Source organism: Colletotrichum aenigma (genome assembly GCF_013390185.1).
Source record: "Colletotrichum aenigma strain Cg56 chromosome Unknown KSG_Cg56_contig01, whole genome shotgun sequence".
Lineage (NCBI taxonomy): Eukaryota > Fungi > Ascomycota > Sordariomycetes > Glomerellales > Glomerellaceae > Colletotrichum > Colletotrichum aenigma.
The window spans coordinates 3,167,410-3,189,129 of NW_023500907.1; the positions used below are offsets into that span (position 1 = coordinate 3,167,410).

The 21,720-nt window shown below is 55.2% G+C and overlaps 4 protein-coding genes across 4 annotated transcripts; 3 read left to right on the forward strand and 1 right to left on the reverse strand.

Annotated features, from left to right (window-relative positions):
• Positions 1-305: 305 nt before the first annotated feature.
• bem46 lies at positions 306-1,751 on the forward strand (the record flags this gene model as incomplete). The annotated part of the gene is made up of 4 exons (XM_037316120.1): positions 306-416; positions 578-621; positions 739-1,377; positions 1,574-1,751. 4 exons carry the CDS (start codon positions 306-308, stop codon positions 1,749-1,751), a joined length of 972 nt encoding a protein of 323 aa, XP_037185315.1.
• Positions 1,752-2,997: 1,246 nt separating this feature from the next.
• On the reverse strand, positions 2,998-6,493 carry CGCA056_v000860 (FKBP12-associated protein 1-like protein; the record flags this gene model as incomplete). The annotated part of the gene is made up of 4 exons (XM_037316121.1): positions 2,998-4,064; positions 4,113-4,255; positions 5,849-5,956; positions 6,009-6,493. The coding sequence occupies 4 exons, from the start codon at positions 6,491-6,493 to the stop codon at positions 2,998-3,000; spliced, it is 1,803 nt and encodes a 600-aa protein (XP_037184342.1).
• Positions 6,494-15,128: 8,635 nt separating this feature from the next.
• Positions 15,129-19,007, forward strand: CGCA056_v000861 (WSC domain-containing protein; the record flags this gene model as incomplete). Its single annotated transcript, XM_037316122.1, has 4 exons — positions 15,129-15,271; positions 15,321-15,632; positions 15,684-15,814; positions 15,868-19,007. 4 exons carry the CDS (start codon positions 15,129-15,131, stop codon positions 19,005-19,007), a joined length of 3,726 nt encoding a protein of 1,241 aa, XP_037184341.1.
• A 1,507-nt stretch (positions 19,008-20,514) lies between these two features.
• Positions 20,515-21,650, forward strand: RSB1-3 (Sphingoid long-chain base transporter RSB1; the record flags this gene model as incomplete). Its single annotated transcript, XM_037316123.1, has 2 exons — positions 20,515-20,840; positions 20,903-21,650. The coding sequence occupies 2 exons, from the start codon at positions 20,515-20,517 to the stop codon at positions 21,648-21,650; spliced, it is 1,074 nt and encodes a 357-aa protein (XP_037184344.1).
• Positions 21,651-21,720: the final 70 nt, after the last annotated feature.

Below are 21,720 nucleotides of genomic sequence, written 5' to 3' on the forward strand. Positions count from 1 at the left end.
CTGGACCTGGCTCGCGTCTCCAATCGCCTCATACCGACTTGCGCTCTAACATCCAACCCGTCACCTTGCCCGCCAATCTCCGCGTAGGCTGTACTTGCTGCCCGCTAGCGACGGCCTCCACCGCCTCCGCGAGGCTCCGCTCTCTCCTGGACTCTGCCTCCTCGCTTCGGGCCTTACCTTCCCCATCAATTCTGGTCAGGTCCCTTCCTAATCCTATTGAGGGCTCGCCGACTGGTCCAGCATTGAGGAAATATAATCTTTCCTCCGCCTTTCCTCCCGCCAGGAAAAAGAGAGACCCTTCCGAGATGTCTTCCTCCAATTCAGCGTCGTCGTCCTCCAACAGTTATCTTGAGCAGGGTGTCTCTATGCTCAGTACTGTTGGCGCGTACATGCGGCTACCAGCCATAGCCTCGACGGTATGGCCATTCCCGCCTCCTCGTCCTACGGACTACCCATCTTTTCTCACCGAGCCTTCAACCTTCCTGTCTGCTACCCCTCCTCTTGGGCCCTCACCCCGAGACGGTGCCTCAACCGCTATGCTAGTCCCCAAAGCTAATCAGTCTCTTTTGCCTCGCAGGGTATCGCAGCAGTCTTGACGACCCTCCTCTACTTCAAGCAGAAGTAGGTGTTCCCTTCGCCCCCAACCCAAGCGGTTCGCGTGTGTGTCCATGTGACGCCACCTTCTTCCGATGCGACCCCACAACGAAAGCAAGCTAACCAGACCATGTGTGGCTCCAGGGCTTTGATTTACCCTTCGCACATGCCCCCGAATTCCCGCACCGAAGTCCCACGACCTTCACAATACGGAATTAAAGATTTCGAAGAGCTGGTCATCCCGACAAACGATGGCGAAAAGCTCTCGGCCTTTTACATTCGCGGCCCTCGCGGCGGCAACAACTCGAATGTCACCATCCTGATGTTCCACGGCAACGCCGGCAATATCGGTCACCGCCTGCCCATTGCCCGCATGCTTATTAACTTTATCGGCTGCAATGTTTTCATGCTCGAGTACCGCGGCTACGGCCTCTCCACCGGCGAGCCTGACGAGTCCGGCCTTTTCCTCGACGCGCAAACGGCGCTCGACTACCTCCGCGCCCGCGCAGAGACGAGCAGCCATAAGCTGGTTGTCTACGGCCAGAGCTTGGGCGGGGCCGTCGCCATCAAGCTTGTTGCCAAGAACCAAAAAGATGGCGATATTGCGGGTTTGATCTTGGAGAACACCTTCCTCTCCATGCGCAAGCTTATCCCATCCGTTCTTCCTCCGGCCAAGTACTTGACCCTTTTGTGTCACCAAGTATGGCCGAGCGAGTCGGTGATTCCCAACATCACCTCGGTGCCCATGCTTTTCCTCTCTGGCCTGCAGGATGAGATCGTACCGTAAGTCTACTCCCCTTCGTTTTTGCTACCTTTCTACACAGCGGATATGATGATCTGAAGTCACCACCCACAAAATATGAGTCCTTCGGGACGCTTGATTTTACCCTACGACGAGAGTCTGATACCGCTTCTCCACCCTGTTTTTTTGTGTTGTCTTGGATGTCGCCGCTCTTAGACTAACTAACACATGTCTCAGACCTCGTCACATGCGCCAGCTTTACGAGCTGTCCCAGGCACCCTCCAAAATCTGGAAACCCCTGCCAGCGGGCGACCACAACTCTAGCGTCCTCGAGGAGGGTTACTTTGAAGCGATAGCCGACTTCTTGGCGAATGTAACCGGCGGGGCCAGCAAGGAAGAGAAGCAGCGCTTGTAGAGAAAGCACTTCGAGGACGAGGAACGGTTCAACAGGCATGTGGCCGAGATCCTAGCGAAGGGGTCGGACCGGGACTCCCTCTTCTCTGTCTTTTCAGAGGCTTTCTGCTGTCGGAGGCAAAGTCGGTACACGGGCATGCGCGCGAAGGCGACCTCTTGAGTTCCTGAGATGGATCAAGATGGCCTGCACGAGACGACAAGAGGCGGAAGACATTTTCATGGAGGCTCGTGGCGGCAGCGTCTCTCTCCTACCACCTAATAACCATCTCGATGGTCCCTAGAATGATACCCCCACCCGGCGCCCACAGAACGGGCCGGGGTGCTACGTTCGACTTCCCAGAAGTAGCATATAATTAATGAAGCAACGATTTTGGTATTCACATCTGCTGTACTGCGTACTCGTCATGCGAGATGTGATATTTCTACACCCACGGCTCGGGTGCGGGGTGGTCCAAGGGACAGGGGAAGCCAGGCCAGGCCGCGTGGACCACTCAACCACAGACCGCGGCTGAGTCCATGGGAGGTCGCAATGCCTGTCTATAAGCTGAGTAAACCGTTTTTCTCCCTTTCTTCCATGCTATCGGTGGACTTCAGAGAAACGGAAACACGTTTTCGTCAACTTCGCAGATCGTTCACGATGGATGGTGATGGCTGGGACAACCCTGCCTAGAGAAAACGGGGGTTCCGTGGAGGGCAGGGTTTGTAGCTCGAATCCCGTGATTATGTTCTGACGTGGCATGCTTTGACGTAGCCGACTTGGTGATAAGTAGATTGCGCGATATCGCGGGGTCTGGGGCTTGACGATGACGACGATGCGACTTTGCTTTGCGACGCGTTGAGTGGTCGAAGTGTACGTCGATGTCATTGTGGAGGGATTGGACGGAAATGCAATAGCAATTATGAACGATTTAGAGATGGTTGCATGATTTAACTCGTTTTTTTGTTTGTTTGCTTTCTCGTTTGTTCTTTTGTATGATGTCTATTTCAATATTCTGAAGCTGTTCCCTTTTGATGGGTAGTTGCTCGTGAAAGCACATTGCCCTTCGTGGGGCCTCTATCTAAGCATCTCCGGTGACAAGTCTAAAGCTTATCTCTCCGTCATCGTGGGGATATATGGATATTCGCAAGGCGGGAAATCAAGGCGATAAAACACTAAGCACCTTCCTTGTCCAACGATCTCAAAATGATAACTTCCTTGGCCGGACACCGTCACTTCTAGCCTCCAATCCTAATCCCTGCAAACCGCCTCACTCGTCATCCGCAGCAGCCTCCCAATCGTCCGCCACGGAGTCCTCGACGACCTTCTTCCTCGCGAGCTTGGAGAAGCTGACGAACCCGCTGCTGGGCCGCGTCGTCTCGGGCTTGGCGGGGCCGAACACCCTACGCTGGGCCGCGGCGCGTCCGACGACGGCGTTCCAGCCCCCGGCACCTGCGGCGGCGGCGCCCTCGCGACGGAGGACGTTGAGGTTGGCGTCGGCGGTCACGAGGAGAGCTGCGGCGGCGAGGCCTTCCTTTGTGACCGTGCGGGCGACGAGTGGTTTGAGGGAAGAGAGGGTTGATTCGACGGCGGAGGTGCTGGTGCCCCAGGACGTGACGGGTACGGCGCGGATGAGGATCTCGTCGGACGGGAGGAAGGAGGTTGTGAAGGAGAGGGAGTTGTGGGACTTCAGGTGAATAGCAAGGGCGGAGTCGATCTCGTCAATCGTGAGGCCGAAGCGCGGTGCCGTGAGGAGGAGGGCGTTAAAGGGCTCCGGTGCCGCGGAGGCGTTCGCGGAGGAGGATGCGGCCGGGACGGCGGTGAGTTTCGCGGCGTCGGCGCGGATCTTGGCGCACTGGGCGAGTGTCTTCTTCGGGGCGGACACAAAGCGCGGGGTCTTGAACACTGAGACGTGGCGGTGGGGTTCCGGGTCCTGGCTCTCTGAGTCGAAGCCAAAGTCCGCAGCGAGATTGTGTATGAAGGCGCGCTGAGCTTTGGGCATGGGTTTGAAGCGGAGACGCTTCTCGGAGGGCTCAGAGGCGAAAACGCGGAACTCGCGTTCCTGATTCTGAGCCCACGCAAGGGAGAGCTCGCGGAAGAGCTTCAGGGTCGTGTCGGAGTACGGGATGTGGTCGTCAGTGTGGTCTGGGTCGACATTGAGAGCGGCGGCAAGGCGCTGGTTACGTTGAAGACGGAGGCATTCATCGTCGCATTTGAGGGTGTCACGGTCGGGTGTCGGGTTCGTCTTCGTGGCGAGACACTTAACCTCTTTCTTGCGGTTTTGGCATTCGCAGGTAATGAAGGTCTTGCTTTGACATGGCCGGTCTTCCTTGCATTCTGGTGATTGTTAGACAGAAGTCAGGAAGTTGAAAAGGGATCACGTACGGTAAGGGGCGTGGCACGAGTCCTGGCAAGCATGCTCGCAGGACTTGCGTGTCTTGCCGCAAGGCTGGGCGCAATGAGAGCCAGGAATTTCGGCATCTTCACACTCACCCGGGCGATGACACTCCTTTCTGCAGGTGTGCGTGCTGATAACTTGTCAGTGTATGTCCAATCGGGTAGTCGTGTGCTTAACCTACCCGCACTTGAGCTTCTTGCCGCAAGGAAGACCACAGCGAGCTTCCTCAAGCCAGCATGGTCTATTCTTCATTCTCTGTTTGCCGCAGATGCAAGCCTTCTCCACGAGGAAAGGGCACTTCGGGCAAGGAACATCGTCGGGGTGGCAGTTGTGCTTGACCGAAGGGTGACCACATGGCGGAGGTCTGGTACAGTCGAAGCGGCACTCAGGGGGCGGGGTGCCGCAGGGTTGAGGCGGCTGGAGGACAGTCCTGCCGCAAGCACAACTGATTTCCTCGAAAACAGCCTCCAAGCAGCTCGGGCATGGCCCAGAATGGCAAATTTGATAACACTCATGAGTTCCGCACTTCAGCGTTCTCCCGCAGACGCGAACACAGATGTGCTCTGCCTCCACCTCCTCCGCAATTTGTGGGCGGTGTTTCCGTCTGGCGGCGGCTCTCTCGATGGCCCGCTTCTCGCCCGGGCAACAGCGCTCACCACACTTGTGACGGGCGCAATTCAGTTGACCCTGGCAGACTCTCATGCACATCGGGGGCGCGATCTCGCCTTGGTGACAGAGCGAAGTGCAACTGGTACGGCCGCATCGACAGCTTATGTCCATCTTTTGGAAGCAGGGGTTGCAAGGGCCGGTATGGCAGGTGTCGACACACTGGTGGCCGCAAGACAATGTCTTTCCACAGGTCTTCTTGCAGTGAGGAACCTCATCCTGGCAAGACTGTCTCGGCTGGTCGAGAAGCTCCTCCAACGGCGTCTTGCCGCAGGGGCAGTTGGCCACGACGTCGGGGGAGAGTGGGCAGTGAGCCGAAACTTCATCCTGCGGATGACAGGTCTTTTCACACCCATGAAAACCGCAGTCGTATTTTCTCCCGCAAGTCGCACCGCAATCGAATGAGCCGTCGAACCAGCTGTCCTCGGAAGGATCCTCCGACTCAGAAGAAATCTGACCATAGTTGAAGGACATCTCCAAATCGCCTCGTCGATCGCAAGGGATTTCTTTATGCTCCTTTCCACAGTAGCATCTCGCCTGCATTGGGATCTCGCAGCTACCACACAAGCCTGGGTGGCACGACGTCGCGCAAAAATGCTCGCCACACGGTAGCAAGTCTCCGCAAATCTCCTTGCAACTCCATCCATTGCCGTAGTCTGTCTCGGTACATCGCTTCGTAACCTCATGCTTCCCGCAGAAGCATGCCTGAGTCGGCCCCAGTAACGTGCAAGGTGGACACGGCCCGGCGTGGCATTCGAGGGGGCACGGGTGTGGACATGTCGACCTGGGCTTGGAGCAGGTTTGTCCACAGGAGTGAGGAGGCAGACCAGGCACGTTTCTCGGGTTGATGTCTTTGCCACACCAGCAGTGATACGAGGTTGGCTCCTCGGTAAGGTTGGAGTTGCAACCTGGGCATCTCCAAGAGTGCGTGTCATCGTCCTTTTTGAGCTGGCTCGTGTACCACTTCTTGACACAGGAAAAGTGCAACACAGTCCAGCACAAACCACAGGACCATACTCGAGATGACCGCAGCACTTCGCTAGAACAAATGACGCACTCGTACTGACCGTGGCTGATGTCCTCGTGGATCCTCGTGGGCAAGTCTGCTGCTGTAGACTTTGGTGCCAGGGGATATTGAGGCTTCTTCTGCTTGGGCGCAGGTGCACTTTGACTGCATTAGTCTCAGAAACATTATAAGTGGCGAATATCAAACTCACGATCTCTGAGGGACGGGCTGCCCAGGCACGAAATCTGGGGCAGCTGCACTCAAACCAGCTGCCGCACTTTCGTCGGGGCCGGCATTCGTCGTTAAGCGACCACCAAACGTCCGCTGAGTTCCAGGGACGGGCGCCGCAACTCCAGAGCCGCCACGACCGCCACCTCTTCGGCCACCTCGAGAACCACCACGGCCTCTCCCTCTCCTTCCTGAGCCAGAGGCAGACGCATCTGGTGCGCTCTCACGAGGTGCTGCCGTCACAATCGGCTCAGACGCCGGTGCTGGGCCCGCCTGATTCTGGCTCTGGTTCTGGTTCTGCGGTTGCGACTGGGCAACGGCATTCCGGCCGCCGCCTCGACGACCGCCATCACCCTGACCTCGACCCCCTCTTCCTCGTCCAGACCTGCCTCTCCTTCCTCCCCTGCTTGACCAACTCGCTTGAGTCTGCGTCTGCGTCTGAGTCTGCGCTCCTCCGCCTTCAGACATGGCTGATCCGCTTGCTGTCGTCGACGTTTGCTGTGATGATGAAATGGTGATTGCGCTTTTTGAAATACAGCGTCTTCGTACGGGTGCTGCCAGGCTGGGCGGCAAAGCTTGGGCGACAAAATGCGGCCTCACAAAGAGTGAATGGGAAAGAAAGAAGGTGAATTGACTTTGATGTCAGGCTTCCTTTCCCTTTGAGGGCCCGGGAGGCGACTTTTAAGATTATGGAAACAGCCTCTAGATGAATCGAAGTTCCCTTTAGGGGCGGTTGTCGACGGGCCGGACTTAATCGCAGAACAGTTCATTGGGTGGGGCTCCGCTAAAATTTTGGTCCCCGGGCTTCCTTTGGTGGCAGGAGTGTGGCAAGTGTTCGCTGTGGCCGCTGTAAGGCTGACAAAACAAGCAGGAGGAGCCGTAAACGCCCAGGCCAGTCACTATGAGTCACCATGGAACTTGCATGGACCCTCGGCCGTTTCTGCTGCGCTTCTTTGCCGCTAATTCCAATTGAACGACATATTTGACTCAACTGCTGCAATACAGTCATATCGTCATGCAGAACCAAGCCACCTTGGGGGAATTTGAGAGGATTGCTCGTTGCATCATTAGATTATTGCATGGGCTATGTTTCGCTGTAGAACGGTTGTAGTTGGTGGGGTTGTCGCGGAGTTTGGCCTCAGTGGATGTCACTTTACGCTTGCGGCTTGCAGATGCTGATGCCCCGTTCAGAACAGGGCACTCCCATTGTTCATGTTGCAAGCATACTGCTTTTTGGCCAATTGCTTCACATTCGGAAATTTGCTCATCATCACTTGGTGTCCAGCCCAATCGTGCTTCCTGTGCGTCTCAAGAACATCACTGGAGATCCGTGAGGCGCTGGAAGTGCGAATGGCTGTCAGCTGCACTACATAGATAGTCATTTCGAGAAATCTACAAGCGCCGATGGTTTAGTGGTAAAATTCTCCGTTGCCATCCAGCAGCGTCGGGGAGCCGGGGGTTCGATTCCCCCTCGGCGCAATCTTTTGCTCCGTTACACAACGTTTTCAGAGCACGAGTCACTTTTTAGTGCTTGCTTCGCAGGAACATAACACTGGCGAGAGCGAGATTGCTGGGAGATCCTATTTTAAGCTATTCTGAGTGAGTTGCTCAGTAAAGACGCCGTTCGCAGGTGACCTTCAAAGAGACAAATATTTTGCTATGTCGCTAAAACACACAGTTGAAGCGAAAAGCTTTGGGAACGTTTTGCTGAAGATGTAATCCTGCGAACAAACAACATAGCAGCTGACCTGATTCATCCATAACTTCTTGTTACTAGCATTGCAGATGCCAACGTGTTCAGAGTAGAAGTAACATCTACAAACGCGCTTGCTTACTGAAGAAATGCAATCCAAAGATCAGAACATAAGTCCAGAATACCAAGTATAAATCACGATAGTATTAGTGGGATGAGCTTGAAAGAGAGCTAATTGATATGTGGTTTGTGAACACTGATCCTATGTCTCATTCAATTCTTCTTGCTTATACTGATGAAAAGTTTCGTAAGACCTGTCTTCAGTGGAAAACAGGAGTAGATGAATCACGCCACTTTTCCTATTTGCTTCCCTTCTTCTCGCAGTATTCGGAATGTATGCTATCAATATCACGGCTATTTATCTATGAAATATCTTATGCTTAATTGGAACATATGTCACTAGCGCGGGACTTGTAGAGGACTGGGTGGGTAAAGCTCAACTTCCACAAAGCAAGACAAAGTTCAGCCTTTGAAAAGGTAGCTTGAATTGCGTTGTCTGGCAAGAGATAATCGAGACTATCCTTTTAATAATTCATATTCTGCCTCAAAGTCTTAATGTTTAGCCCCCCCTGTTCCGTCGGACTTAAGTGTGTTAGCTCTAACCCTTGCTCCTCACAATGCGCCATGCTAATGTGTAAAATCAGTGCCAGTAACATAAAGCTCATATCTCGCAGAAAAATGAATCTCTTTCAGCTGAGTGCAGAATGTCTTGTTCGTGGCAATCGCAGACGAGTCTGACGTATTAGACCTCAAAATATTCGTCCTGTCGAGAGAGACCAGATGAACGGGGTTGTATGATCCCCTGGTATGACAGTATTCTGGCCGAATAGCTCTACAGAAGCACAGCAATCTAGAGCCATGTTGTATCAATACGACTCAGAAAGAATGGAACAGAGGACTTCGGCAGTGTAGGGGCGCCATTATGCTAAGGACAATTCGCCACTCAGAACTCTAGCATTTCCAAACTACTCATTACCGGGGAGAAGGAGTCAAGTAGATTGCTCTCATAAGCTGGCTCAGGCATAATGACCGTCTTTATGCACCACAGAGACCGAGGAGTTGGAAAGCATACTGAAATGGAGAGAGGGTGTGGGTAGGTATTGAAAAACGACAAACCGTTACTACTTAAGTTGTAGAACTCGCTACTCGTGAAAAGAATTTGATACGCCAATGGGCCGCTTCCTGGATCTTCATGCCTCTTCATGCGATGTTCTAGGCCAACTGCGGTTGGTGCCCAGGCAACCCTAAGAAAAGACGGTGGTTCCATGTCCAGTCTCTACACTGGGACGATGTCGTGTGTGTATGCTAAGTAATACTCCAACAATGACGGAGCTGCACAAGGGAGACGGACGTTTAAATGCCTGTACTCGTCATATCAATGAGATTCAGTTCACCTGCAAATGTTGCTGGGTGATTGAGATCATGGCCTTTGAGTGAGGCAACACAACAGGACTAGACATCCACACATCTTGGACATCATGTCAACCACGCAAGAGGCTGACTTCTTAAAAAGGATAGGGTGATTTCTCGTATACATCATTTCCCGAACAATCAATCACCTTGACGTAGTCAGCGGCCAGATTCATTCTGATCTCCCTGGCGATCTAGAGGACATCCTACAACGAAGAGGACGGACTAACTGCCTTTTCTCTTCACGAGAATCGCGCAAAAGCAAGTTGAATTTAACATTGAGATCGCTCCCGCTATCTGGTCCATACCGTTAAATCGACGCAGGGACCAACGACTCACGGGCGTTGTCTCATGACGTTCAGAGCCTCGCCATCTCATCCCTTACATATGGCAGACGTCGGTCACCAAAGCTCAGATCTCATAACCTCCTGATCTTCCTGAAGCTATTGAAAGAAATCCAGTTCGGGTAGTTCGTGTCTATTCGGTGAGTGCGAGGAATCTTTAGGTCAGAAACCAGGAGTTGGTTGACCGGTGGGTTTGGCTGAGACGCGGGGCCCGATACGAGCGGCTCGTTGGTCAGGCCTGGTGGCACCTCCGAGGCAGAAATATCGAAGTCTGAATGGAAATGTGACATCGAACCTCTGGGGCCGAAGTGACGCGAACGCCATCTGCTTCTCTATAGTGAGCGGTCTAACCGGCGCTGCCTCCTTTCCGATCATGATTCCTGCTTGGTTGAAGATACATCGACCAACATCCAGTCGTCGCAAGGATGCCGTCCATTTGACTTCCCTTGTCGCACAACCATCATCGGCCGATGAATCCCGTGACCGCAAAATTGACTCCATAGTGACTCTCGGAACTTCGACATAAGACAAGGCGTATTCCATTGACTCAGCTGAACTCTTCTCCGAGGTAGCACAAGCTGACCACCCAATCACAGGTTGGCGGGCATCGCACCCTTTAAGCTCGACGCGCTGCCAAGCTGCGTACAGCTCCCCTCACCGTGGCGGATGACATGCACACCAGCCTAAGCCCTGCATTAAAAAGTCTGACGTAAATATTCTCGTGGGCTGAAAAGCCAATGTCTGCCTTCTGGGCGGTGGTGGTGCAGCTGCCACAAAGCTTGGTATCACCAGAATCTCACGTGTTGAGAGCCAAGAACGACACCGATCGAGTCACTTGGCAAGAGGCTGCATGGCCAAGAGGTTTCTGCGCGACGACGTGGATGCCAAGCGGCTTGCGCAACGTGCGCAATCCTCATCTATGGATGTGGCTGTGAACTCAGCCCAATGAAGTTGGAAAGCCATCTCCGAGAGATTGGGAATGTGGAGATGAGATGAGCGGCCACTAAGGCGCGCCATTGGCAAGAAGAAGGGGTGTGTGAACGGGATGGACCAGATTGAGAATCGCTAGACGGCAGGCTGTCTGTGGTCTGCGTGCCCTCGGCAGTCACTTAGATGTGTACAAACCAGTAGCCCAGGAGCAGTGGTAGAGTGTACGCGCCAGCTTTCCAGTCTGTGCCTCTGACGATAGTGACTCGAAGTGGAGCAAACCCGTCTATTTGCCAAGGCGGCTGTCAGGCTGCTTACCCATATGGCATCTAGCATTGAGCCCTTCACTGCTGTCAAAGTCTTGGTCTTTGCTTCAAGAGCCGTGAAAGTCGGAGCATCCCCCTCAAGAGTTGCAGGGCCCCGATCGAACGATATGTATGGAAGCGAAGAGACTATGGTTTGGGCTAACGTTGTTTCCTGCGGCAAACGATTCCTGTTTTCCGTCTGGAAGTCGAACTCAAACGGAAGGATCACATTCCCGATGCCTACAGCTCCGATCGGTTAAGATAAGAGGCCTTTCCGAGCCCTAGACATAGCAGAAGCAAATGGCTGCAGGATCCTGCGTATCCCAAGAAGGAAAAGCAACGTAACTGAAGACCGCCGTTCCGGAAACGAGTGCTTCAGGGTTTCTGTGGGATACGTTGAATATGCCGTATTCTTCAGGGTGCTTTAGCGTCGGATACTAGGCGCTAACTCCTGACAAGATAAGTAAGCTGCCCAGAGGATATGAGTCTACGGCTCGGCAAGCAGCGGCTGCAGCCTAGAACCCAAGAAATAGAACGTTGGCTTGCAAAGACCTCGCCCCTTGCTAATGGGCGCTGGTGAGGGCTATATTAGTCCTTAATTTGAACCGCGCGATGGCGTTGGCCACTAACGTTGGCCGGCGCCGTGTGATTTCCAAACCATTGGGATGCGGCAAAAAGCTGAGAGCTGGAAGACTAGGTAGACCGATGGTGCTTAAGCTGTCGTTGTGAACTCAGCCTTGGCCAAGAGCAAGAAAGAAACAATAACGGCAGTTGCTGGGATCGGGGTTCGAATGTGAAGGATCCCGGACTGACCCATGTGGTTATCTTTGTGCGCTAAGAGGGTGGCTGGGAGGTGTTGTAAGTGTTAAGGTGGCTCGATAGGCAGTAGCCAGGTACGGCTGATTTCTCTGGATATGCCACTGGTTTGACGCCCGCGGTTGCATGATGTCAGCGTACTAAAGCAGGAGCATTGATGGTGTGTCCCGTAGTCAGCAAGAGAGCGTGGGATTCGGCAGATCTCATGCTGCCGGAAGGCGTCATGAGACAAGATGCTGGATGGAGTTTGGTAGCCAAATGACTGGTCGCGGCTTCGAGAGCTCGACTAATGCACGTCTGACAGTATCCTGGCACAACGTTGGCCGACTTGGCGACAAGTCCACATCGTTACCCCCTAGACAGCCCAAGCATAGGCGGGGACAATTAGTAGGGGTGGCAATGGTTAGCCGAAGGGCAGAGCACCCGCTTGTATCGTGAAGGCAACGCAGAACGCAACTTCCGACTGGCCAGAGTTTGCCGTGGGCAAGCAGCGATGTTTGCTCCAGGCTGGCAGAATGGCTGCGCTATTGAGGGGGCTGGACTGCTAGTCGGTTCAAATAGAGTCAACGTCTGTTTTAGACAAGCCACGATGGCTTGGCCGTTTGACTAATAATGTGGCTGCTGAGGTTCCGCGGCCATGAGAGGGGCAACCAAGTTGTTGGTTGTTATCGCTCTCCTGTGCACCCCCTTATCGATATGGGGACCACAAGGAGATCCATCTAGGACAGTTGCTTGTTAGGCGCTCTCCTTCGAGAAGGGCGGCGCAGGAGGGATAGCCCCTCGTGGCTTGTTCGCGATGGTTGTTTCCATTATCGGGAGGAAGCGACAGAGCCGTACTGGGACCAGGGGTTTTCGGGCCCCAAAGGGGGGAAAGTATTGGCGATTCCGCCGAAGAGAGCAGACCACTTGTTCGTCCTCGTGATTGACGGAGAATAAGCAACTCAATGTGTAGCCGTGTGCAGCATTGCACAACAGATCGGTGGTGATCAAGAACGAGGGCTTTCCCTAAGGCTGACTAGGATGACACGACACGTTGCGCTGCCACGATGCCTGTCATCTTTGGATGGGCTCAAGCGTTGACGGAGAGACAGAAATTTTTCTGAAGTCATCAGCAATGGACTGAAACCGTGAAATTCTTTGGACTCGGTTGCGCCATCTTCTTGTCAATGGTAAGGCGTGGGAGGGAGCTGAGTGACGAAGCCTGCGCAGGAGAAATGGTAAGCTCTCCAGAGAGATGCCGACTGCAAGGATGCGCTAGTCGTTTGAGTGTCAGGTGGAGCCTTCCTACCTCGATTGAGATAAGTCAGGTCCGAGAAGGCACCATCGGACTGAGGCGGAAGGAAGTCATTTGGTGAGCTGACGAATGCGAGAAGAGGAAAGAGAAAGAGCATGAACGAACACACGACCCGAGCTTGCCGCCCCTGTTGTGATTCCCGATTTGGACTAGTCTGAAGGTGTACGTGCTGACTGCATAGTGGGGCCATGCAGGGGAACGCGGAGCACACGGATCACCAGAGATCTTGTGCATCGGCCCCTGCCGCCTGCAGGTCTCCTGTCAAAGAAACGAAGATGGAGCCGACTCCTCTTGACTCGTCCCATCTCTCCAGTGTCACGATCTCGTATCCTTCCTCACTGGCAGCAGCTGACAAAGAGCATTGGCCATGCGCGATACTGCAACTGGACAATGGCTCGCCGGGTATCGGCTCTTGGCACATCACGGCTGCACTCTGCCTCTCTCATTCCCGGGGGAACGAGAAGAGGTTGACGTTTCTTGGCAGGTACGAAGCCGTACTCCCAAGACCTTAGCCAAGACCTGGGGTTGTCATGGTATTTCATGAAGTCTCTGTGACTCTGGCCGACGGTCTTGTTGTCCACAGTATCGAACGCCAAGAGACTGACTGACGGGCAGAAACGCCATCCTTCCAAGGCGCTTGAGACAGCGAAAGCAATACATTGTCGGAAGAGAATCGATATACTCGCCACCAACATACCTATGGGTGATATGGGTGTACTGCAAGACTATTTTCAACGCCTCGGGATGCCGTCTTCGGTGGCATGGATGTGACCCAGCACCTCGATCCAGCCATCGATAGACGGTGATCACGAAAGAACGCGGCCTGGGTGCGCACGCCGTCGTCAATACCGAAGAGCTGGAACCGGATTACCCGGTCTGTAGCGAACACTTAGACGCCCAAAACACCTCTGTTCACCGTAGATCTTCTCCGAAGCCCAAGCCTCGTGCCCATGGGCCTTCTCGCAGAGCACCCGAAGTTTCTTGTCGGCATTACTCGGCAAGTTTGCAACTTTTCCCCAGAGCGCTTAGCAGAGAGAATAACCAAGAATGGCAATATGGGAGAAGTGATGGTCGAGTCGTCCCTTGACCCCTGCTCCCTGACCCTGGGCCGAAAACTAAGCTTACCAGATGGAGAAATGGATAAGCTATCGGGTACGTACACATGAACCCCTGTAGGGGTCGCCCCACTTGCGCGCGACCCTGATCCCCAGAGGGCGATGGCATTGGATCTTGAGGAAAACACGCACAGGAGAAGAGAGACGTGCACACCACCAAATTCTGACCTCCTTTCCCATCTCTCACTGCCGCTTCCTACTTTATTTGCCAATTTCCGCGTGCGTGTGGCAATCGTTCGAATGATGAAATAGGCCGAAGCCCAGCGGTTCTTCGCCTCTTCGCGCTCGCCTGCGGAACCCGGCCTCCCGGTTGGGCCTTGGTCTCTCAAGTTGGTGTAGCTTCTCGTGTTGCTGGGCAGCTTCACGATGCGACTCACTTAAGCTGAGTGAAAGAGACGTGCTATGCCGATGGTCAGGCTCAGGCTGAGGGCGACAACGGCACAACGGCACCGCTAATAACGCTCAACGGCGGGTGACGGGGCCTTGGGGTAGGGCTCTGGCACAAAGAGATGGGGTGTTATTAATGGTTTAGCGCCTAGACATGTTCGTTTTCTGTCCGGAGAACCATCTTCCAACTTCAGCTCACCCCAGGCCGTTGGCCAGCATCGGTTCTCGTCTCGCTCTCAGCCCAAGCCTCGCCGTCTCACCCATCTATCCCGTCCCAAGCCCTTCCCACACCACGGAAGCCATGCGAGGGACGAAGTACCCGCGTCTCGCCCATTCAGTTGCTTTACACACCACGCCTTGCAAGCGCAATTCGTTGTCGTCTAGCTCGCCCGGCTAGCCTTGCTGGTTTCTTAGCCAGCCCCATGCGAGCATGGCATCCTCTAGTCCCGCCCATGGCCCCTCTCCCAATGGACTTATCTCGTTGCCCCCTAGTGTACGATGGGGGAGATCACATCTCCCAAGTGGGAGGTCACGGCCGGGGCCTGCTTAGGTCTATCCGCGTCTAATGCTTCTCCATGTTCGCTTTGGCCTCCCGTCAGTTCAGGTTCGCCTGCGCTTTGAGTCGAGAGAATATATAGCTTCATGGTTCCCGGACCATCACGAGTTGTTCTCTTCCATCTCACCACACACTCCTTTACACTCTTTTACTTGCTTTCGTGTTGGTTTCTACCTCTTGGCACACACTCGCTACCATGAGGGCCTCACAGTTGACATTCGTTATTGCTTCCACGTTCTCTCTTGCAAATGCTGCGGCTTATTCCCCAGGCCTGCACAAGCGAGCCCTCCAAGCTCCCCCAACCACATCAAATGGATACCAACTTCAGGGTTGCTATGTGTACGGGACCTGTCTGTTGAATCAGAGCGACTCACTGACTGGGTTCTAGCGATGTTGGCCGAACTATCAGCGATGCCACTACCAACGGCAACACGATGACGAATGAGCTATGCACGCAATTCTGCTTCAGCAAGGGCTTCGCCTACGCCGGAACCGAGTACTATGGCGAATGTTACTGCGGCAATGCTCTGGCCAAGAACGGCATTCAGGCCGCCGACGCCGACTGCACTACCCCTTGCAATGGAAACGCAACCCAGCCTTGCGGTGGTCCCAATCGTCTCACGCTCTACCATACCTCCCTCATTGTTGGGCCTTCGGTCAACCCTGGCCCTGGTGATTGGTCTTCCATCGGATGCTATTCGTGAGTCAACGTTGCTTTGCCCACCACAACTTGAGGCTAACATCGTAACAGCGAGGGTACAGGGGGTCGTGCGCTCACGAATGGTGTTGGCGTCACTGGCGCCATGACTGTTGCCAAGTGCACTGCTGCTTGCCAGAACCTCGGTTTCATCCTTGCAGGTGTTGAGTACGCCGGCGAGTGCTGTAAGTTCTTGTCATGTTCGTCGTCATGCCGTTCTCCTAACAATGCGTTTTAGACTGCGGTAACAGCCCTGCAAATGGCGGTGCTTCCGTTGTGGATGGCTGCAACATGGTTTGCAACGGTAACTCTTCTGAGTATTGCGGTGGCCCCAACCGCTTGAACGTCTATGACTACAAGCATTCGTACCTGCCCTTGCCATCTTCCACATCGAGCGCAGCGCCGACTAGCTCTTCGACGTCTAGCTCGAGTTCGATCGCTTTCTCCAGCAGCTCCACTATTAGGTCCAGCTCCAGCTCTGTTTTCTCTTCCAGCAGCACCATCATTCCTACTAGCAGCAGCTCTGCTGTGTCCAGCACTTCGGCCAGTAGCAGTTTGACCGCCGCTGCGGTCATCAGCAGCTCTAGTACTTCAAGTAGCGCCTTCGTTAGCCCAAGCAGCTCGGCCAGCAGCAGTTTGACTGCCGCTGCCGTCAGCAGCAGCTCTAGCTCCTCATTTGTGAGCTCCCTCACCAGCGCGACCTCAGTGATCAGCTCCTCGAGCAGCAGCATCAGCTCTGCTACCCCTACACCCACCGGCCCTAGCCAGCCGGGGACCGTCGGCAACTGGAGCTACTACGGATGCCAGACCGAGGCCTCCAACGCTCGCGCCCTCCCTTCGACCAACTTCGGCGACGATGCCATGACCATTGAGAAATGCGTAGCGTTCTGTGGTGGTGCTGGCTACACTTTTGCAGGCTTGGAGTGGTCCCGTGAGTGCTGGTGTGGAAATACCTTCTCCGCTGGTTCCGCAATCGCCCCTTCGAGCGATTGCTCCATGACCTGCTCCGGCAACAAGTTCCAGTACTGTGGTAATGGCAACCGCCTTTCCGTGTACACCATCGGCACCGCCAAGCAGTCTGTCTCTTCCTCGTCGACTGTCGGGTCTTCGACTTCGTCCGCTAGTGGATCGGCGACCGCCGCAACATCATCTACGGCGTCTCCCTCATCTACCGGCTTCCCTGCAGGGTGGACGAGCCAGGGCTGCTGGGTGGATAATGCCAATGGCCGTATCCTTCCTGTCCAAGCTCCCGATGACCCAAAAATGACTGTCCAGTCCTGCGTCAACTACTGCGCCGCCAACGGCTACACGGTTTCTGGCTCCGAGTATCACACTCAATGCTTCTGCGGTAACGCCATCTATGGTGGCGGTGTTGTTGCCTCTGACCAGACCAGTTGCAACACTCCCTGTGGTGGCAACTCTGCCCAGATGTGCGGAGGCGGCAACCGCATGACAATTTACTCAAAGGGCACTCCTCAGACGTACGCACCTCCGGCTCCTCAGCGCAGTGGACTTAACGGTTCTTGGACCTACGAAGGGTGCGTCACGGACAACGTCAACAACAAGCGTACCTTTGCCACGCAGACCATCTTTGCTGGCACCATGACAGCTGGTATGTGCTTGGACGCATGCGCTAAATTCGGCTACATGGCAGCTGGTCTTGAATACGGCGAGGAGTGCTACTGCGGTGATCCTGCCAACATTGTCACAGCCGGTGCCACCTTCGTCGATGAATCTCGTTGCAGTATCAGCTGCGCCGGCAACGCTACTGGCATTTGCGGTGGTCTCGCTGTCATGTCGACGTACTTCTGGACCGGCCCGGCTCTGTACAACTGGACCTATGCCACAGGCAATGATGCTGGAAGCTACGATCTGTTCATCGGCGGCAAGTGCATTCCTTTGATGACCATGGAGACTATCAAAGGCAAGGTCACCTTCCTTGAGAAGTGGGGAACTGGTCCGCCAAACTCGACTGGCGCATACGAGTTGGACCCCGTTCTGGCTCCCGATCTGAACAAGGCCTGGAGAGAAATGCACGTCAAGACGGATATCTTCTGCTCTGCCGGGCTCACGCTCCCTGACAAGAACGGTCGCCAGATGAATATTGGAGGTTGGTCCGGTGATTCTACCTATGGTGTTCGTCTCTACAACCCCAGTGGATCTCCCGGCGTGAACGGTACCACGGACTGGCAGGAGGACCCCTCTCTCAAGCTTCAGCAAGGTCGCTGGTACCCGTCCGCTCTCGTCATGGCCAACGGCTCCATCATGGTTATTGGTGGCGAGGAAGGATCCAACGGCGCAGCTGTTCCTACGATTGAGGTCTTGCCCTACACGGGCACTGCTCCTCTCTACATGGACTGGCTTCAGAAGAGCGACCCCAACAACTTGTACCCATTCGTCGCCGTTCTGCCCAGCCAGGACATCTTTGTCGCCTACTGGAACGAGGCCAGAATCTTGGACAGAAACACCTTCGCCACCAAGACTCTGTTGCCCAAGATTCCAGGCTCGGTCAACAATCCTCTGGGAGGACGTTCCTATCCTCTTGAGGGCACGGCTGTCCTCCTGCCTCAGAAGGCCCCTTACACTGATCCGCTCGGCATCCTCATCTGCGGTGGCTCTGGAGCTGGCGCCAATATTGTCCTGGACAACTGTGTCACCATCCAGCCCGAGGCCACCAACCCAACCTGGACAATTGAGCGCATGCCCACCCGCCGTGTCATGTCTTGCATCGCGCCTCTTCCTGACGGCACTTACCTGATTAACAACGGTGCCATGCAAGGTGTCGCCGGCTTCGGCCTGGCTGCTTTCCCCAACCACATGGCCCTCCTATACGACCCCGAGAAGCCTGTCGGCTCGCGCATCACGGTCATGGCGAACACCACCATCTCCCGTCTCTACCACTCCGAGTCCATCACCCTGCTCGACGGCAGTGTCCTGGTCAGTGGCTCCGATCCCGAAGATGGCGTCAACCCCCAGGAGTACCGCGTCGAGAAGTTCAGCCCTCCGTACCTCCTCAGCGGCAAGCCGCGCCCGACATTCAATGTCACCAACACCGACTGGGCGTACGGTCAAACTGTCACTTTCTCCCTTGGAAGCAAGCCCAACGGCGTGATCAAGGTCTCCCTTCTCGGTGCCGTGTCCTCGACCCACGGTAACTCTATGGGCGCCCGCACAATCTTCCCTGCCGTCTCGTGCGGCGCCTTGAGCTGCACTGTCACCGCGCCGCCCAACGCCGGTGTCGCGCCTCCGGGTTGGTACCAGTTCTTCGTCATCGACAACGGCATGCCAGGCATCGGTATCTACGTCCGCATCGGCGGTGACCCCGCCGGTCTGGGCAACTGGCCCCAAGGCTCCATGTTCACCCGCCCCGGCGTGTAAACCCGTCATGACACCGGGCAGCTCTGTCCGTTCCTTCTCTTCTTAAGACTTTAGATTAGTGCCAGATACCTTTTTATTTTATTTCAAGCGAACTATGCTTCGGAGTAGAGATTTACTGGATGGCGCTTTTGCGCCTTAGACGAACACCTTCGTTTATGAAAAGGAATTTGGGGAGGAATACAGATACTCATGACTATGGAAAACCGAGGATGGGTAAATTTCCTCCACGACATTAGCCGGACTTGGCAATCTTCAATAGTACATAATTATAATGTTTTCAAAGATTTACTCCCATCTCACCGCCATTACCTGTGAACTTGGTCTTCTCGCAAGTGACGAGACTGAATGCCCGCGCGGTGGAAGAGGCTTTAACAAAGACAATGACTGCGCACTTTGGCGATAGCTAGACAGCGCGTGACGGAAGCGGCTCACCATATGAGCGAACCAACAAGGATGACGTCGGGCCCTCTCGGTCAAGCATCCCTCAAGCTGATAGACCAAAACCCAAGCAACCGACACGCCGCAGATAAGAATAAAAAGAGAAGTGCAGTTTTGCCGCCGTTAGCGGGAACACAGAAGCAGGCAGTGCTGCGCGTGAGAAAGACCAATCAACAAACAATTTCCTTCTCTCCGGGGCCAGTCAAGCGAATGAGAGGTTTAGGGATCCGGCAGGGAGGCTGAGCGCGACAGGCGGTAAGCAGCATTGGCGCGGGGAAGAGGAATAGAGAGAGACGGACAGACAGACGCCAAGGTGATTGTGCCGCGCCGCAGCAAGCTCCCAATGTGTTGTTGGTGCTTGTCCCTACTCCGCTGCAGGCAGCCGCTATTTGCAACGAACAGGGGGCAACGTGTTGGGAAACACCCGAATAAGCTTAATTGCTGGGGCTAGTCCAGGCTGCCATTACGATCCAGACAGACGTTCATTTCAAGCTTCGTGAAAGAGGAGACTGGCTCCGGATCTCAAATTTCGAACATCTGGATACAAGGGATTCGAGAGAGATTCTCCATTAATACTTAGGTCCGATTGCCGGGTGCCTAAAGCAAGAAACGACGCCCCGGCGAGCATGCCCGGCCGTGTCCCCACTGTTTTTGCGCAGCACGCCCGGCGCCGGAGTAGTGGGGATCTGCTGCCACTGCCACTTCCTTCCAGTGTGTTTTCCCCCGCAGGAATCTGTCTCTTTTTGCTCACTGCATGCCCGCTGTTTCTAACAATAGCACCCAACCAACGTACCGCGGGATCGGGTCGGCGACGGTCAGGGAGACACGGCCACGATGATTTTCCCAACGGTCTGGTACGGGCATTCAGTCGAAGCCTCGATGTCGCGAGCGTATAAAGACTACTAGGCATCCAATATAGAGATGGCATGATTGCAACCCTTCTCCAGTCTTTTGTCTGACCACCGAGCCGTCTCTTTGAATGACATCGCACCACCATCTCGATCACGCCTCCTCGTTGTGTCATCCCACAACAACATCCCAATAGACGACAAGCTGCAAGGTCGCAAACATGTCACAACCCTGCACCCTAACAACATGTTCCGTCTCGACGTCTCCCTACGGCTACCGGCCCAGCCAAGAGGCCCCCGCCATCTTCATCGCCATCTCCTCAGTCTGCCTCATCGCCAACGCGGCCATCACAGTCCGGGCCTCCCAGACACAACAACAAAAACACTCGGCGACGACGCCGTTCGCCATGTTAGTCACACTGGCATGCGCGCTTGAGGTCATCGGCTGGGCGGACCGTCTCGCGGGCTGGAGCGATCCCTGGGCGATGTACCCCTTCATGCAAGGCAAAGCACTTCTCACCGTCGCCCCTGTATTCCTCACGTCAAGGTATGTTTCTCCCTCTTTCCCATAAGTCAGACTTAGAAAGGCTGCTAACAGACCCCATCCAGCATCTACGTCTCCCTCGGCCCCATGGTCCACACACTCGGCACAGAACACTCCATCCTCCCAGCACACCTCTACGCCGCGCTCCTCCTCCCCGCAGACCTCCTCGCCCTTGCACTCCAACTCGCCGGCCTCGCGCTCAGCTTCAGCAGCGCCCCCTCCGCCATCCTCACCGACACCAAAACGCCTTCCTACACCCCCACCCCCGCCGGCGCCAAGCTCGTCACAGCAGGCCTGGCACTCCAGCTCGCGACCCTCATCGCCGCCGCGCTCCTGCTCGCCTCCGTCCTCGTCCGCGCGGCGCTCTCGTACCGCCGGTACGGGTACACCACGTTCCACCGCGACGCGGGCTACGTCCCGCTCCCGCGGCGCTTCCGCATCTTTACGATGGCCGTGCCGTCGGCCATGGCGGTCCTCTTCGGGCGGCTGTGCTTCCGGGTGGCGGAGTACGCGGGGGGAGTGTCCGCGAAGGACGGGGAGGGACTGTTCGTCGGGCTGGAGGGGCTGCTGGTTGCGTACGCGCTCGTGGCGCTGGTGGGGTGCCACCCGGGGCTGTTCCTGCGGGACGGGCGGTTCGTGTCGCGGATCGAGGTGGAGGCGTTGGTTGGGATCGATGCGGTAGGGAGCGGGCCGGCGGCGGCGAGGATGAGGGAGCGGGAGAGAGAGAACGAGGCGGGGCTGGAGGAGTTGAGGAAGGTGTATCGGGCGCATGTTGAGGAGGAGCAGGAAAGGTACGGGAGGTTTGAGAGGTGATTTCTTGAGTTCTGTTCTTGGAGTTGGGATTTGGAGTCTGCATGATACCCCTACCTTGGAAGCGACTTGT